At 49.4% G+C, this 16,842-nt stretch overlaps 2 protein-coding genes across 2 annotated transcripts; one reads left to right on the top strand and one right to left on the bottom strand.

Annotated features, from left to right (window-relative positions):
* The first annotated feature begins 3,276 nt into the window (after nt 1-3,276).
* Nucleotides 3,277-7,363, top strand: LOC123058772 (stachyose synthase-like). Its single transcript, XM_044481485.1, has 3 exons — nt 3,277-4,164; nt 5,096-5,938; nt 6,797-7,363. The coding sequence occupies exons 1-3, from the start codon at nt 3,277-3,279 to the stop codon at nt 7,361-7,363; spliced, it is 2,298 nt and encodes a 765-aa protein (XP_044337420.1).
* Nucleotides 7,364-13,274: 5,911 nt separating this feature from the next.
* On the bottom strand, nt 13,275-15,562 carry LOC123070512 (probable esterase D14L). Its single transcript, XM_044493759.1, has 3 exons — nt 15,229-15,562; nt 14,927-15,150; nt 13,275-13,995 (listed from the first exon to the last, which is right to left on the bottom strand). Exons 1-3 carry the CDS (start codon nt 15,364-15,366, stop codon nt 13,431-13,433), a joined length of 927 nt encoding a protein of 308 aa, XP_044349694.1. The 5' UTR covers nt 15,367-15,562; the 3' UTR covers nt 13,275-13,430.
* Between the last annotated feature and the right edge of the window lie 1,280 nt (nt 15,563-16,842).

Consider the following 16,842-nt stretch of genomic DNA (forward strand, 5'->3'; position numbering starts at 1 on the left):
AATGATTTGGGTATGGAAGAGTACCCGAAAAGTTTGAGGGTAATAGGAGGGGTCTATATAACACTTGCTTTGCAACGTGCCAATTTGGCCATAAAATATAAATTGAACCTGGGCTCACATAGGTGATATGACTGAGCTGCAATTTGGAGGAGGGTGATAATTTGGGCATATGAAGGAACTGTATAAATTTCATGTCATTTAGAGATATAAAAAAGGTACTTCCTTCACAATGCTTCTAGGTGGACAAAAACTTTGGAAATTTGCCGAAGAAGATTTGCTAGGCAAATGGAGCTGAATTTTGTCATGCGGTAATGATTTGGATAGGAAAGAGTGCCCAAAAATTCCGAGGGCAATCAAGAATATATAAATAGCACTTCCTTCATAAAGTGTTGTTGTGAACAAAATAGGAAAATGAATATTGTTGAATTAGTTTTGAACTAGGCAAGGAAGGATTTTTACATATTTGATGAAGATATGCCCCAAAGAATTTATGAGATATTTTGGGAATTTTGGGAATGATATAAATATAGGTTGCTTCACAACCTAGGGCAAAAACTACCACATGGACATGACAGATAGGCAAAACTGATGAGATGGCGCCTAGTCATCACAACCCACCACAATCTACAAGGCTATGACCATCTATATTGGTCATTAACAACTAGAAATAAGGCAGCGGACTAGCACTATTTGCTTTGTGACCATTTCGTGTAAGGAAATTACGACCTTTCTGACCAAAATGGTCGCAATGGTTTAGGGTTTGGAGCCCCCTGAACAGCTTTTGACCAATTGTTCTAAAATGGTCATAAATTTATGACTAATTCTTCGAGGGTCACTGACAGAAGGTCATAAGTTGACATATTTCTTGTAGTGCCCAAAGAATGAGGGCGGTATGGGATTCCGAGACCTTTACTCCTTTAACCTAGCAATGGTTTCGAAGCAATGCTGGCGGCTTGTCACTGACCCACATTCTTTATGTGCCCAGGTGCTGAAGGCGACGTACTTCCCAAACTGCAGCATACTCGAAGCCACTTTGAAAAATGGCGCATCTTTTACCTGGCAAAGCATCATGAAGGGAGTTGCTACGTTCAAACTGGGATATATATGGAGGATTGGGAATGGTGAGAGCATCAATATTTGGAATGACCCTTGGGCACCAGCAAGTCCAGATAGAAAAATTATCTCTGCACGTGGGCCGACTGTGTTGTCAAGAGTTAGCGATCTAATAGACCCAAATATTGGGATGTGGGACGAAGATATTCTTCTATCTATCCTGAACCCAGTGGACGTTCAGAGAGTGCTGCAAATCCCACTTAGTTACAACTCATTTGAGGATTTCATCGCTTGGCATCCAGACCGAATGGGAATTTTTTCAGTAAGGTCTGCGTACAAACTGCAATGGAGTCATACCTACCAGGCGCAGAAAAACTTAAGGGAGAGACCGGGGGGTTCAAACTCACCTGAAATATGGACGAGGCTATAGAAGCTAAAAGTTCCACGAAAGGTTTCAATCTTCTGTTGGCGTTCGCTGCATGGAATAATACCCTTAAAATCCATACTTACTAATAGGCATGTTGGTTCAGATAGTGCATGTCCAATATGCCACCAGGGACCCGAGGATGTGCGTCACTTGTTGTTTGATTGCTCTCATGCATTATCTCTATGGGGTCAGCTGGGTATTCTATATATAATTGAAGAGGCTAAAAAGATTGACCGGTCAGGCTCAGTCATTCTGGAACATCTACTAACAGCTGATGACTGTCCTGCTCCGCTCAAACCAAACTTAGATATAAAGCAGATTATTGCGGTGGAAGTATGGTACCTTTGGTGGATTCGACGACAAGTTACACATGATGGTAAACGCCTGGACCCAGCAAAATGGCCTATTTCTGTCCTTGCAATCACAAATAACTACCACGAAACCTTTTCAAAGAAGCACACCGATCCGGTGAATACTTGGTGCAGACCTGAACCGAAGTTTGTGGAACTGAACGTCGATGCAGCGTTTCATGCTGATGTAGGGGCTGGAGCAGTAGCCGCAGTTCTAAGAGATAGCAAGGGGAATTTTTTTGGCTGCTCAATGCAAATACTTTCCTCATGCCTATGATGTTGTTACTTCGGAGGCAATGGCAATGAGGGAAGGGCTTATATTTGCAAACTCACTGGGATTTCCAAGGGTGGAAGCTGAATCGGACTCGCTCGTGGTGATACAATATTGCACAGGTGAAAGCAGATGGTGGGACGCAGCTGCTGCGGTGTTCGCGGATTGCGTGGATGCGGCGTCACTTATCGAAGGTCAAGTTTAAACATTGCCTTAGATCTTGTAATCAGGCAGCGCATGAGCTAGCCAGCTTTTGTTTTTGTGATAAGATCTCGAACTCCTGGAATGATGGGGCCCCGGCCTGTATTACTTCCAGTTTGGTGGATGATATAACTTCTGTTGATTATTAATAAAGCTAGCCATGAAGACCTTCCTAAAAAAAAGATGCTCGAGAGCCGTAGCCACTGTTGGCTTCACCTAAGCAACGAAACAAGGCGTCGAAAGATGCAAACAAATGCAAGAGTAGCTATATGCAGCTAAAGTTGCATTTTAATTATAAACCACAACATTGTCGGCATTCCACAGCATTTGGTTGACCATGTGCATGCACACGTGACTAATTGTGTCCATTTCAGTAGCATGAGTAAGTTTGGGAGTCGTCCGACGGAGTAAATCATTTGCCAATGCCGAATAAAAATGTAAAACTGATCAAAAATGAAAATGGAAAACCTAAAATGCAATCGGGCGCTAGTTATCATGCACGCTATGTGTATCGATGGTTCTTGCTGTAAAAGTTACAAAAAAATCTACATGGAAAAAAGTGCCATGGGCGCTGGTTACCATGAAGAGACATGAGCGATTGGAAGGAATGGATATGTGATCTAAATAGGAATATGAATAGGGATATGGATATGAACTGATTTTATATAATCGGATGTAATTTCCTTATTTGCTTGGATGTCTTATACTAAGACGGTAAAAAAGAAAGAATCCAGAGCCTTGTGAATGTCGGCAGGCGCCTAAAATTAAGATGGGTTAAAGAATGCCAAGGGGAAGCCAAATCCCGGATATGAATATGGACATGATCTTGTAATCTGATATGATCCCATCCTCCGAGATTCCAATGTTTGCTTCCATCTAATGAACTATTTATACGCATGATCTAGGCTGGTTCGTTTGCATCAACACAACATTGTCCATCCATCGTTTGTCTTGGTCCAAGTCCAAGTCCAACAATGGCATCATCATCGTCCCAGTTCGCATTCTCCCTGCACGACGGCAGCCTCACCGTGGGCGGAGCCGTGCTCCTCTCCGGCGTGCCGTCCAACATTGCGCTCTCCCCATTCCAGGTCGACCCGTCGTCCTCTGATGCGCCGGCACACCTTCTCGAGCAGGCCACGGCCGCCACGGGCCGCGGCGCTTTCCTCGGCTTCACGGCCCCGGCCGCCACCGACCGCGCGCCGTGCCGCATCGGCCAGTTGGCCGGCCGGAGGTTCCTCAGCGTGTTCCGCTTCAAGACGTGGTGGAGCACCATGCGCGCCGGCGACAAAGGCCGCGACGTGCAGCCCGAGACGCAGTGGGTGCTCCTCGACGCCCCCGAGCTCGGCCCCGGCGGGTGCGTCTTCGTGCTCCCGCTCGTGCAGGGCAGCTTCCGCTCCGCCATCTTCCCCTCGGAGGACGACGAGGACGGCCTCGTGCTCTGCGCCGAGAGCGGATCGCCGGCTGTCACCGGCACGGACTTCGGGCGCATAGCCTACGTGCACGCCGGCACCGACCCCTACAAGGTCATCCGCGAGGCCTACGTTGCCGCCCGGGTGCACCTCGGCACCTTCAAGCTCATCGAGGAGAAGGCCCTGCCGCCCACGGCGGAGCGGTTCGGTTGGTGCACCTGGGACGCGTTCTACCTCACCGTAGACCCCGCCGGCGTCTGGCAGGGCGTCTCGGAGTTTACCGACGCCAGCGTGCCGCCCCGCTTCATCGTCATCGACGACGGTTGGCAGAGCGCGAACCGTGACGACGACCCCCCACACGCCGACACGCCGGGGCTCGTCCTCTGCGGCGGGCAGATGACGGCACGCCTCTACCGCTTGGACGAGGGCGAGCGCTTCCGGCGGTACAGGGCTGTGTTTTGGCTTTCGGTTTGCAATTTTTTTCGCTCATGAGCGAGATGGACGAAATTCGGATAATTCAAAAATTTCGGTAAAATCTCGGACGAAATTACAAAATCAAAGTTTGAATTTTAAATGAAATTTGACCGAAATCTGGTCGAAATTCGGCCGGAATTTTTGAAAATAAGCAGAACAGACACTGCATCAGTCCAACACATCAGAATAAGCTCCAAGAGAAAACGATTGAAACATGTACAGAGATTAGCCGATGGATTCAGCTGCGGCCCAACAACACCCGTGTGTGCTGCAGAGTTGAGGAGGATTCGATGGATTCAGCCGCTGCCGGCAGAGGTCGGCAGCAGGGGCCGGGCCGTCGGGAAGCCGTGGAAGGGGCAGGAGCGGGAGGCTTGATCTGGTAGGCAGGCGGCGACGAGTGGCGGAGCCGCGTCTGGGCTGAGCGGCGCCGCCGCAAACACGGGAGGAGCAGCGAAACGTCAGTTGTGTAGGGTTAGGGCATTCAGTTCGATGGGTCCAACTTACGCTGACCGTGGGAAGGCTTCCGACGTTGGATTGGGCCAAAAGAAAATTCAAACTGGGCCGAAATATTAGGCCGGCACAGACATTTACCGGGCCCTAGCGAGATGGACGAAATTCGGCCGAAAATTGATTTTTTCGGCCGAAAATCAAAACTGTGTACAGGGAGGGCGATCTGCTGCGGTGCCCGCCGGAGCTCTTCTACGACAAGAACCTGCCCAAGACCGTCGTCCGCAAGGCCTGCGAGATCGAGGGCATCCTCAACGCCAGGAAGAAGGCGGCGGCCGCCGACGTGTCAAGCTTCGACGCCAAGCTCGAGCAGCTGCGGCGGGAGCTGGAGCAGCTGCTCGCCAAGAGCGCGGACGTCCTCGACAAGCTCCGCAGCCGGGCTGAAGGTGGCGACGGCGGCGAGGTGGGGCTGAAGGCGTTCCTCAAGGACATGAGGCAGAGGTTCCCATCGCTGGACGACGTGTACGTGTGGCAGGCTCTCTGCGGCGCGTGGGGCGGCGTGCGTCCGGGCACGGCGGCACTGGACACCGTCGTCGAGCCCGCGCGCCTCTCCCCTGGCCTGGCGGGCACCATGGACGACCTGGCCGTGGACCGCATCGTGGAGGGCGGCATCGGGCTGGTGCAGCCGCAGCACGCCGGCAAGCTGTACGACGCCATGCACTCGTGCCTCGCCGGCGCCGGGGTGACGGGCGTGAAGGTGGACGTGATCAACACGCTGGAGTACGTGTGCGCGGAGCATGGCGGCCGCGTGGAGCTCGCCAAGGCCTACTACGCCGGGCTCTCTGATTCCATCGCCGCCAACTTCGAGGGCACGGGCATCATCGCGAGCATGGAGCAGTGCAACGACTTCTTTTTCCTGGGGACGAGGCAGGTGTCCATGGCCCGTGCCGGCGATGACTTCTGGTTGGGCAACGGTGACGACGCCTACTGGCTGCAGGGCGTGCACATGGTGAACTGCTCCTACAACAGCCTGTGGATGGGCCAGTTCGTACGCCCGGACTGGGACATGTTCCAGTCGGACCACGTGTGCGCCGCTTTCCACGCCGCCTCCCGCGCCGTCTCCGGCAGCCCCATCTACGTGAGTGACTCCCTTGGCTGCCATAACTTTGCCTTGCTCAAGACCCTTGTGTTCCCGGACGGTACCCTGCCGCTGTGCCTCCATTATGCATTGCCCACCAGAGACTGCCTCTTCAAGAACCCTCTCTCGGATCAGGAGACTGTCCTCAAGATGTGGAACCTCAACAAGGTACAAAATTATATTTCAGTTAATTTTGATTTTCAATTCATTACAACATCAAATTTTAATTTTGCCACGGTATCCTCACTTGACATTAATTTAAGTTACTTGTTATGCCATGGCATCCAAACTTGTGTTAGAATTAATCTTGACATGTATGCACCTGCATGCGTGCATTGCATGTTAGTGGTCAGAGATGGCCGTAGTCGTTGAGTCAGTTGTGTACTAGCGTGAGTCTAGGAGTTGGTTAGTGGAGTAGTTCAAGTGCTCTGCCTTTTCATTATAGTAGGGAGAAAACTGTACAAAGCTGTTCTAGTAGTTTTTAGCTGCATGTGCATGCATGTCTAGAGCGATTCTAGCAGAATATAAGTCAAGTTGATAGCTGAACACGGCTGGGTAGTGTTTGGTCGTGGTGTCTAGAGCGTACGGGCATGTGTTAGTGCTGTTAATTGCAGTAATGAAAGAGAAGGGGCCGTGAGGGCTAGCTAGTGAAAAAAAATGTAGTGCATTTGTTCTCACCGGGAGTAAAAAGGCAAACCTAGTTTGCTCCATGGTCAAGTGTGTGTACGTGTGGGTTTCTCATCATGTGTGTGTGTGTGTGTGTGTGTGTGTGTGTGTGTGTGTGTGTGTGTGTGTTCATGAGTGAAAAAAAGAGAGTTGTGTGAGGCAACCAAGAGGTAGAAGAAGAGGGTGCTGGCTGCGAGGAGGCGGCGCCAACAACTTGATTTGTGTCTAAATTATTCTCAAGCACAAGTACATAACTGAATTATGCCATGGTGTTCTACATTCCATTTTGACTTAATTATGCCATTGAGTTTTCAGTTTGTTTGTATCTGAATTACCTAAAACTTTGCATGTTTTTTGCAGTTTGGAGGTGTGATTGGGGCGTTCAACTGCCAGGGAGCAGGCTGGGACCCCGCAGAGCGCCGCATCCGAGGCCACGCACATTGCTACAAGGCAGTCACCGGCGAGGTCCACCCAACTGATGTCGAGTGGGGGCAGAGGGAAGAGACGGCAGCCATGGCCGACGCGGCAGAGTTCGCCGTGTACAAGCACCACTCTGGGGAGCTGTTCCTGATGACCCCTCAGTCGGAGCCCATCCACTTCACCCTGCAGCCATCCTCGTACGAGATATTCACATTTGCTCCGGTGACGCCAGTGGCAGGTGGGGCCACCCAGTTTGCGTCGGTCGGCGTGGTCGACATGCTCAACTGCGGTGGCACCATTGCTCATGTTGGGGGCGATGGCGCGGAGGTGATGGTGAAGGTGAAGGGGGCGGGGAGGCTGGTGGTCTACTCATCGGCGAGGCCGGAGAGGTGCACGGTGGACGGGTCTGAGGCTGCGTTCGAATGGGGAGTTGGCGGGAAGCTGGAGGTTGCTGTCTATTGGAAGAAGGACAAGGAGGGCGGCTCTGAAGTGGTCTTCTCCTACTAGCCATAAGATTATCAGCTCTACTTAGTAATAAATAATGAATAATGATTGCTATTGTGCTGTGTGATGAGCGCACGCACGCACGCACGCAGTATTAGTACAAGTTTGTTTTCACTCTAGGTATATCACATTTTGAAGCTGCAACTGCAACTATATTTTTGGTTGAAAAGATGGTTTATGTTTGCGTTGATGAGAATTTACCTCAGTTATGGTTTTGTTTTCTAGCTCACTACTGCAACTGTCTCAAATAGAAACTTGATCTGAAAAAAGAAACTCTCTTCGTCCCCAAATAGATGATTTATAATCTAATATAAAATTTTAGCGAGGCGTCATATCAGTATCACTATTAGATATATTTTCATATTGTATTTGTTCAACAGTTGTTGATGCTATGAATCTGGTCCAACTTAAAAATACTTGACTTTCTAAATGAATTTATACGCTATCTATTTGAGGAACCCTGTCCAGGCTGGGTGGGACTCAAAAACATAATTAGTTTTTTTCAATCGTTTGCACGGCTAACTCGTATCTCACGTCTTTTTCATGCTGTTCTTGTTTTGTCCCTGTCTTCTCTCATCATAGACGCGGGCAAGACCAATTTTAAGATGGATGTGATATAGGCTTTCTAAAAAAAGCATGTGCACAAGAGATTCTTTTTAAAAGGAGGTTCAGTCCCTCGGCCTCTGCAGCATAATGATGCACAAAACCATGTTTATACTTAGTACGATTGCTAAAACTCAGATCTGTCAAGTTTCCTCATTCACGCCGCCAAGATCTGAAGGCGCAGAGATTCATGTGGATTGTTTTTTCCTGATTCTTGGGTTATGGGCTTGTGTTATTAGTGGATTATATGACCCTTTTCCTCTTTTTTTTGGTTTATGGGCATGTGTCCCTGGATTATGGCCCTTCTAAAATTTTCAATATTTTTGTTTTCCGATTTATGTGCCTTTCAAGAAAAAACATTTCCCTCCTATAAATTCTATGGGTTATTTTTTTATTCCTCATTTCTTTCCTATTCTTACTTTTTCTTGTTTTCGGATGCCATTTCATTTTAATGACATCAAAAGCCAGGCCTCCTTTTTGTAGGCAGAAATGTTTTAGTTTTCATTTTTTTAGATATTTTCATTTGGCCAAGGTTTTCAACCTGTTTCACAGCTGCATGTTTTTAAATGGGATTGCAATTGCAAGTTTTCAATGTGGTCACAACTATAAATATGGAGAGGATGGATGTGGTGATGAAGATGCAGATGGATATGGAGATGAGAACGGAAATAGCGGCATGTAGGGGTTGAAGATGGCTTCTGGTTCTTTGTTTCACGAATGGTGGCTCTCATGTTGCACTGCTGGGAAAGAGCTTATAGGTGAACCCCAATGAGTGGCGGGCGGCGTAGGTCACCCGCCACAGCTACTTTTAAAAAGTGGTGATCTTGCGCTGGCTAAGGAACAGGCGATGGAAGGTAAAACGACAGTTGCATGTTGCCGCACCTAACATTGCTCAATCGTGAAACCAGTAGATCGATATTTGATTCACCACCGCAGCTCCTATGTCCCCTTGTAGATGTCACCGGGAAGACCATGTTGCTCACGGCAGCTCCATATGGATCCAGTGCTTAGGCGTCCCCACGAGGAAGCCTCCGATGAGTGTGGGAAGTTGACGCGCCGTCGTCGCTGTTTCATCCATGTGGGAGATGGAGACGAGCAAGAGGAGGCAGGTGGGGTGGGGTGGGGTTAGCCCATCCAGAGGCAGATGCGTAGAGCATATCACGGCCACTTGCTCCAAATCGGACGCTATGTTGTGTATAGGTGAACGAAAGAGCTCCAAATTGGCTTTGGGAATAGCGGCCCCTAGGACACTGGGCCCAAAAGTAGCCCACATGCAAGGAGAGGCATATCAGGTTGCAACCTGAGCCTAGATCGGATGGCGATGTACATCTCATACATGAAATCGAATGGCTCATGAGCAAGGGTGCGTGAAAGGCCATAGAAATGGTTCAATTTTGCTTTCCAAAAATAACCGGCGGCCATTGGCAGGTAACCATGCACAATCCAAGAGGTTTGAGGCGAGCTGGGTTTGGGAGTACAGTTTTCAAGTCACAGTTGAGAAAGCTTGGAATGAAGTTTTAGATGATCCCTTAGTGAGCAGTGTTTACGAGAAGCTTAACAAGATCATGCTCAGTTTCATGATTGGGATCAACGTGTCCTCAAGAAACCAGTGAAACGGCTCTGGAGAGCATAAAGGGACTTAAGAGAAAATTATGTCAGAGCCGATGAATGATGCAAGTGAGGTAAGGAGGAAAGAACTCACTGAGTTGATAGAGTATCACTTAGAACTTGTTGAAATACAAATGATGCTAAAGTACGGAGATCGTAACACGGGCTTTCTCCAGCCGTACGCATCAGCTATATGCATCAATTGTTTGGTGACATATCTTCTAAAAAATGTTTATCAGTGAGAAAACGTAGAGATGAACTGGCAGAATCACAGAAAGGTTCAATTGATATTTTTTTTAGAAACGGTAGTTCTTCGAAGAACTTAAAGTGTTCAGAAGTATATTTGGCTTCTTAGCTCAAAAGAATTTTATTGAATGATATTTAATTATGCAAATGTTGTGCTAAATTTGTACAAACGGTTTCTCAAAGTTATGTTGAACTAGATATCTCTTCTCAGAATTACGACTACGACAAATGACTATACCAGAATCTGATCTGCCATTGCGTGCTATGGAGATGTTCGAGATTGTTGGAGGCCCTTTTCCAAATATATTAATAGCTTATCAAATTTTATTTGCTGTACCATTCACTGTAGCATCAGCTGAACGTTGCTTCTCAAAGTTGAAGTTATTGGGAAAATATTTGAGATTCATGAAAGATTGAATGGTCTTGCTACTTTATGCATTGAGAAAGCAAAGTTGGACGAAATAAATAACATTATACAGATCTGATCATCATATTAAGGAAGCTTTGGAGGCGCTGTCTTCGGGTGAAGACATCGAGTAACGAACAGATTAGAGAAAATAGAAACTAGTGTAAATTCTCACGCATTAACATTATATCTCATGATAACACAAATGCTTCGAGTTGCTGTCAGCTTTGACAAGATTTTCATACTTAGAAGAGCGGGATGATTGTCCCTTTGTGCCCCTTAGAAGAGCGATCCTTTGTAGAACTATATTGTTTCCATACTATTAGGATGTACTGAATTGCTTTGGAAATACAATACATTCTGAATTTTTATTTGTCCATAAGGGCCCCATTTCGCCGTCTCGCCCCAGGGCCCCGAATATGTATGGACCGGCCTTGCGTTGTTGCCACCGGCGTCGTTGCAGGCATTGTTACCAGCTTGCATGGCCATTGCCATTGCCTTCTTCACCAAAACATGCAGCTCAGCATTCTCTTCACGGAGCAGAGGCTGTGATTCCCACATCTCATCATTCTCTTTCCTTACATGCTGCACCTCCTTCTCGTAAGCATGCATGGACTTCAGGAGGTGCATGTACTTGTCGTCAGCACTTGCAAACGCTGCACCCTTCGCCTCTGCAATGTACTCGGGGGATACAACGTGCAGCTTCACATTGGCTGTGGCCAACTCACCACGCAGGACGCAGCCGCACGGCCTCGGCCCTAGCAGCTTCCAATTCAGCCTCCATTGCCAAGGGACGAACGACCTCCTTCACCTTGAATCCTTTTGGCTCGACGATGTCCGGGATGCTTCGCCACCAGCGCGAGCTCACATGCAACGGCCGTCAGCAGCGCCGGGCTCGTCGTCGACGTCTGCGCCGGCAAGAAGCGCCTTCTCTTTCTTCTACTCCTCGCACTCGGACTTGAAGTTACCCTTCTCGCCGCACTCGAAGCAGGTAAGCTTCGACTTGTCGAACTTAAGGCGTTCCTTTTTCTTGCCATCATCACGACCACAGCCCCCGCTGTTCTTGTTGCCGCTGCTAGAGCCCTTCCCCTTCTTCTTCTTTTTAAGGATCAACTCCTCTAGCTGGGCGCATGAAACCAGCATCAGCTTCTCTCCTTCATCGCCACCATTTTGACGACGACCGAGCTGGTTCTGCTCGAACGCGGTGAGGCGCCCAATCGCCTCCTGTACTGTCATCGCCGAGACATCAACCCATTGCTCAATGGTGTTGACGATGTCCACGAAACGATCTGGAACAGCGTTGAAGAGCCGCTACATCATGGCCTCGTCTTCCAGTGTAACACCGAGGGAGCGGATCTCGCTCACCAGCGGGATGAGCTTCTTGGTGAACTCCGGGATCGTCTCCCCGTCCGTCATGTCGAGGCGATCAAATTGTCTCTTCAGTTGGCGTGCATGCGCCTTCCTCACGCGATCCTCGCCGAGGCGTGCACACCGGATCATCTCCCACACCTCACGTGCAGTGTCGCACTCCGCAACCTGCAGCATCACGTGATCCGGAACGGATTGAGAGAGCGCGGCAAACGCCCCTTCGCCCGCAGCCTGATCATACTCACCGGAGCCTTCAATCACGGACCAAACATGCAACGGCTTCATCAGGACCTTCATCTTTGCGGCCCACATCGAGTAGTTTGTGTCCATCAACATCGGATACTGGACGGGCACACTCATGGCCCTCAACGGGGTAGCGAGCACGACAGCGCCGCCATCCGCTGCAGCAGCCTTCCTGGCCGCCGGCGGTGTGTACTTTCCGCAGCCGTTGCTGCTCTTCCCATCTCCACTCTTCGGAGATGTATCACCCATCGCCGCCACTGCCCAACTCCTCCGATCACCGCCACCAAAATGCCCAAGGCCCTGCACCCCGTGGCTCTGATGCCAATTGATGGTTTTGAAGCTGTGATCTTCTCTCTCTCTCTCTCTCTCTCTCTCTCAATTCTCTTGCTGAAACTCAACACACGCACATGAGGTAGGAGAGGAGCAAGGCAATCACACGGAGAGAGTTTTGCGATGCACAACTTCTCCGTCTTTTCTGTTTCAGTTTGTCTAATTCACATCTAGATGTTTTTTAATGATGTCACATCTAACCTCCTAAAAATAACTACGCAGCAACAAGAAATAAAAAAAAAGCTGAGACAAAAAAATAGACCACAAACATAGTGCTTATTAGGTTAGATGTGACATAACTATGTCACATCTAGATGTGTCCTAGACAGACCCTTTCTGTTTTCCTTCCTTTATTCTCTCGGCTGCACGCCCAACAGAACGTGGTCATTACATGCTAAGTCTCCGCACGATCCTATTCACCCATGCCATCCATTGAGGATCGCCAGGAGGCTAACCAATTCATCTACGACTCGATCTAATCCTATGCATGCACACACACGTGACAGGTCCTAGTTATTTTGTACATGCAAACTAATTAAATGGAAAACCAATGCATGCACGTACAAACTAGCCTATACTGAACTAATGCATGGAGCTGAAGTCCAATGCAATATTTGGCAGACCTTGTAACAAGATTAGCACCAACACCGGCTTGGTGGCGCAGGAAGAAGATGGCCTACCCTGCCACCAAGGACGACATGGCCACCTTGTGGCTGGAGCGCGGACGCCGGTCAGGGTCGACTTGGTTGAGCATGGCCGAGGACGGAGCGGGCACGGTCGAAGCTTAGGGAAGCAAAGATGATCACACACGGGAGGAGCCGAGGGAAGCACCGGGCCGAGCCTATTCTTAGCACTACCACCCGGCGCTGATTTCTCGGGTTTTGGGGCCACTCCTTGCCAAAATGGCCCAGTAGCTCGCAGATGATGCGGTGGATGGGGTTGCAGCAATCCTTCCGGTGGAGGTGCTTGCTGAGGCATCTGATGCAGCGCCCCCTGAAGCGGCTTAAGAAAGTGTTGTGGCCTGGATCTGCATTGAAGCCCCTATAACTTGATATTGACTCTTTCTTAAATAGGATTTTATCATGCCTAAAATGTTAACCCAGCTAGAGATATACATAACAGATATGTTTATTCACGTGCTAATTAAATTTTAGAAAGCATACCGCAACTTGTAGATGTACAACCTACTAGTACTACATATCTTGGGCATGGACGCATGGTGGCCAACATCAATCTCACTCCATACACATCTTCTTTAGACCCAACCTACGTCGTGACGTCGATGCCACCATCAATCTCCACCTCAGTAGCGGCAGGCACCGTTGTGTCTTCCTCCTCCGTGCCATCATGCCCGTTCGAGAGCCCCTTGTGGCGCAGCCGCAGCAGCACGCCGTCGAGTATGCCTGCCACGCGCGTCGGCACGACGAGCTGGGGAAAGTGCCCAACGGACTCGACAATCTCCACGGCCACGTCTGTGCCTGCTTTCATCATTCTCCGCTCCATGTACTCGGCCACGACCGGCGGTGCGGCAAAGTCATGGCGCACCCCAACGATGGTGCACTGTGTTGGCACAGCATCGAGGGCCGGGCGCTGGTCGCCGAGGAAGATCATCCTGGCCACCCCGAGAGCCACGGCCGGGTCCATGGCCAGGAAGCTACGCTCCAGGGACTCCACGGTTGCGGCCGCCATGTCGTCGGCAGCGCCACCGGCGGCGTTGGGGACGAAGCCTTTGACCCAGGCTTGGAAGTCGGACTCCATGGCCCCCAACATACCGTGGATGGCCGCCTCCTCGAAGCCGCCCACGTACCCCTCCTCCTCCGAGTTGATGTACCTGAAAGGCATTGAAAACGAATTTCTCATTTTTTTTCACTTAAATACACCGAGAGTTCATTCAAATGGACTTTGTCACGAAACCAGCACAGCAGTTGAAAGTCAAACCATGCATGCACAACGGGTAGTCACAGTTGTCTCAGGGTAAATAGATCTGGTGTTGCTAATTCTAAATCGCCATAGAAATTTTGAAGTCCATATAGATTTCTTAAAGGGTGTGGCTAGGTCTCAGTCGACTATAGTATATAAGAAAAAAAAGAAAAACTGGAAATATTTTTTTTGTACAAATCTCCATGCAAAATCAAAGGAAGACAGCATTGACTGAGACATAACGAAGTCACAATCGACTGACACTTAGCAAAATTGTTTCTTAAAGGATAAATACATTCTAAGTTTAATAAAAAATACAACTCACAGCAGCTTTTAGAATCGATTTAGACATAGAAAATACTCAGTGGACTTAATTAGACGTAGGGAGACTCAAATGGATATACTACTAGCTAGCTGGTACAAACGTCCGACTTAAAATGTAAGACGTTTTTGTATGGTAGCACTAGATATTTTTGAGCGACATGTGTTGCCATGCCACGTCCCAATCGACTGTAGTTATTGGGCGGCGGGCACCCGCCGGCGATGTCCATAATTTGGCGCCATGAGGGAGGAGATGAGTGGATAGAAAAGATTTCCCCGTGGCTACGGCGACCGTGACTTATGCATGTAGGCTCGCCGACGTGGACGTCACAATAAATCCGAAAAGGCTAGATCTGGATGAATCACAAGTTACCGTGCGTGCACGATAGGTATGGCGCGGCCAGACTCACGCCGGTCGCGCCACCACCGGTGACATACATCGGGTCGATCTCCGACGGGCGACGGTGGATGTGTGATGTGCCGTATGCATGCATGGATCCCGACGTAGGTACAGTACGTACCTTGGAGAGGCGCAGAGGAGGAGGAGGTGGGCGAAGAGGTCGGGTTGCCGGGCGGCGGCGATACAGCCGACCATGGCGGACATGGAGTGCCCCACCAGCACCGCGCCACGGACATCCCTCTCGTCCATCAGCGCAATCAGGTCGTCGGCGAACCGGGTGAACGTGTACCTCGCCTCGTCGCCGTCCTCGGCACCGGCGGTGAAGTCCCAGTCGAAGAGGACCACCTGTGTCCAGAAGCCGGCTGGTCAGCTACCGATTCACCGACGTAGGCAACACATGCGCATGCCTGTGTACGAGCATACCTTGTTTGCTTTGGTGATGGAGGGCAGGATCTTGTCCCAGGACGCCTGGTCCATGCCATAGCCATGCGCGAGCACCACCGTGGCCCCCTCGCCGCCGGGGACGACCACCTCCCTTGCGTTCGCGCACCACGGCCGCATCCTCGCCTCCCTGAATTCAGCCTCCAACTCACTAAGATTCCACTCGCGTCTCCTCTCGTGCGCACATGTGGGGAGAAGGAGATCGATCGGTGGTGTAACTTATAGAGGTAGACCACGCGTCCCCATGTGGATGTGGTGGGTGATGTGCGCGTCAGCGTGTGTATACAAAATCCGCTGGGTCTGCCCCGACCGGCAGCCAGAGCCAGGCAGGCACCATCGAGAAGAACGGTAGGAAAATGGAGATTCCATTCACGGACGCAGCTCCTCTGACGTACGGCGCACTCGCTGACGTGTGGACCCGGACCCACGCGTCAGTGGCCCAACGTCAGGTGGCCGTACGTCAGGGGATCCGGCTCCTCCGTTCACTAGCCTGGAAAGTGCTTCTTTGTCGTTTATCAGACCTGGCACGAACGCATCCTTGGTTGGTGCAAAGTCGTACTACTCTCCTACACGTACATGTCATCCTCCGACGACAATTGACACAACAGAAATCTAGTTAATCAGATTCGGGTGGAAATTTGCGCTTTACTTTGTGTAGTTTGGAACAGTCAAACCGGACGAAAATTCTATGTTTTGTAAGTTATCTTCAAAACTCTCAGCTATATTCATACATGATCTCTCAGGATTTGTTTGACCGATTTTGGTTCATGGCCTACTAGCAGGATTTGTGATGCACAAGCATCCCTGCACCCCCACCCTAAGATAGATAATGGGGCCATTACTTCACCCAAAATAGATGGTGGGGCTTCCTCTTCTCAGGCGAGCTTGTTTCTTCTCCAGCAAGGTCTGGCCAACAGGGAATAAAGAAGGAGAAAAGTGACTACGTGAAACAGAATTTTAGGCACCTGAGAAATAGCAAATCCATTTTCTCTTTTATTGCCATTGAGGCAACCATGTGTGCCAGTTTATCTTATGAACTTTATTGCACTTGGATAATCAACTTTGAAATAATCAATAAAAGGCAGAGTGCATCGTGATGCAGACGCCGAAAGGGTTACCACCATCTTTTTGTAAGGAAAAAAAATCAAGATTATCAAGGTTTCATCTAGTGATTAAGAGAAACCGCCGGCCAGTGCTGCTGATTGACATTGAGGTACCAACCGATGATCACTGTTTTGTGGGTATGATGAGCGATGGATCGAGCCGTTTCAATTCTAAAAGTATAGACGATGTGCCTAGTTAACCAACCGAGAAAGTGACCATTAATTAACCAACTAATTGATTTCAAAAGTTGAACATGACCGGGCTGCAATTTGTACTAATACTTTTTGTTTAAGGATCATGAGCTAGTCTCTAGAGACAAGTTAAGAAGGAAGATAATGGATGGATGTGCATCCGTGAGACAAAGAGGGGGGAAGGGTATGCACCCGTCAAATCAGCAACCAATAGCTAGCTAGCTGATTAGTTGTTGAGTATGGAGATAAGAGTCTCGTACAGCCACATAAATTAGATTACAAAAGTTGGAGAGAGTGGACG

The sequence above is a fragment of the Triticum aestivum genome, chromosome 1A (assembly GCF_018294505.1).
Source record: "Triticum aestivum cultivar Chinese Spring chromosome 1A, IWGSC CS RefSeq v2.1, whole genome shotgun sequence".
Lineage (NCBI taxonomy): Eukaryota > Viridiplantae > Streptophyta > Magnoliopsida > Poales > Poaceae > Triticum > Triticum aestivum.

What these genes read in the sequence shown, in the direction of transcription:
- LOC123058772 (XM_044481485.1), top strand. Translation starts at nt 3,277, where the DNA reads ATGGCATCATCATCGTCCCAGTTCGCATTCTCCCTGCACGACGGCAGC. An exon ending in GCTTCCGGCGGTACAGGGCT is followed by an intron (nt 4,165 to 5,095) that starts GTGTTTTGGCTT and finishes GACGGCGGCGAG; the next exon opens with GTGGGGCTGAAGGCGTTCCT. An exon ending in AGATGTGGAACCTCAACAAG is followed by an intron (nt 5,939 to 6,796) that starts GTACAAAATTAT and finishes TGTTTTTTGCAG; the next exon opens with TTTGGAGGTGTGATTGGGGC.
- LOC123070512 (XM_044493759.1), bottom strand. Translation starts at nt 15,366, where the DNA reads ATGCGGCCGTGGTGCGCGAACGCAAGGGAGGTGGTCGTCCCCGGCGGC. An exon ending in CCATCACCAAAGCAAACAAG is followed by an intron (nt 15,151 to 15,228) that starts GTATGCTCGTAC and finishes TTCTGGACACAG; the next exon opens with GTGGTCCTCTTCGACTGGGA. An exon ending in CTCCTCTGCGCCTCTCCAAG is followed by an intron (nt 13,996 to 14,926) that starts GTACGTACTGTA and finishes AATGCCTTTCAG; the next exon opens with GTACATCAACTCGGAGGAGG.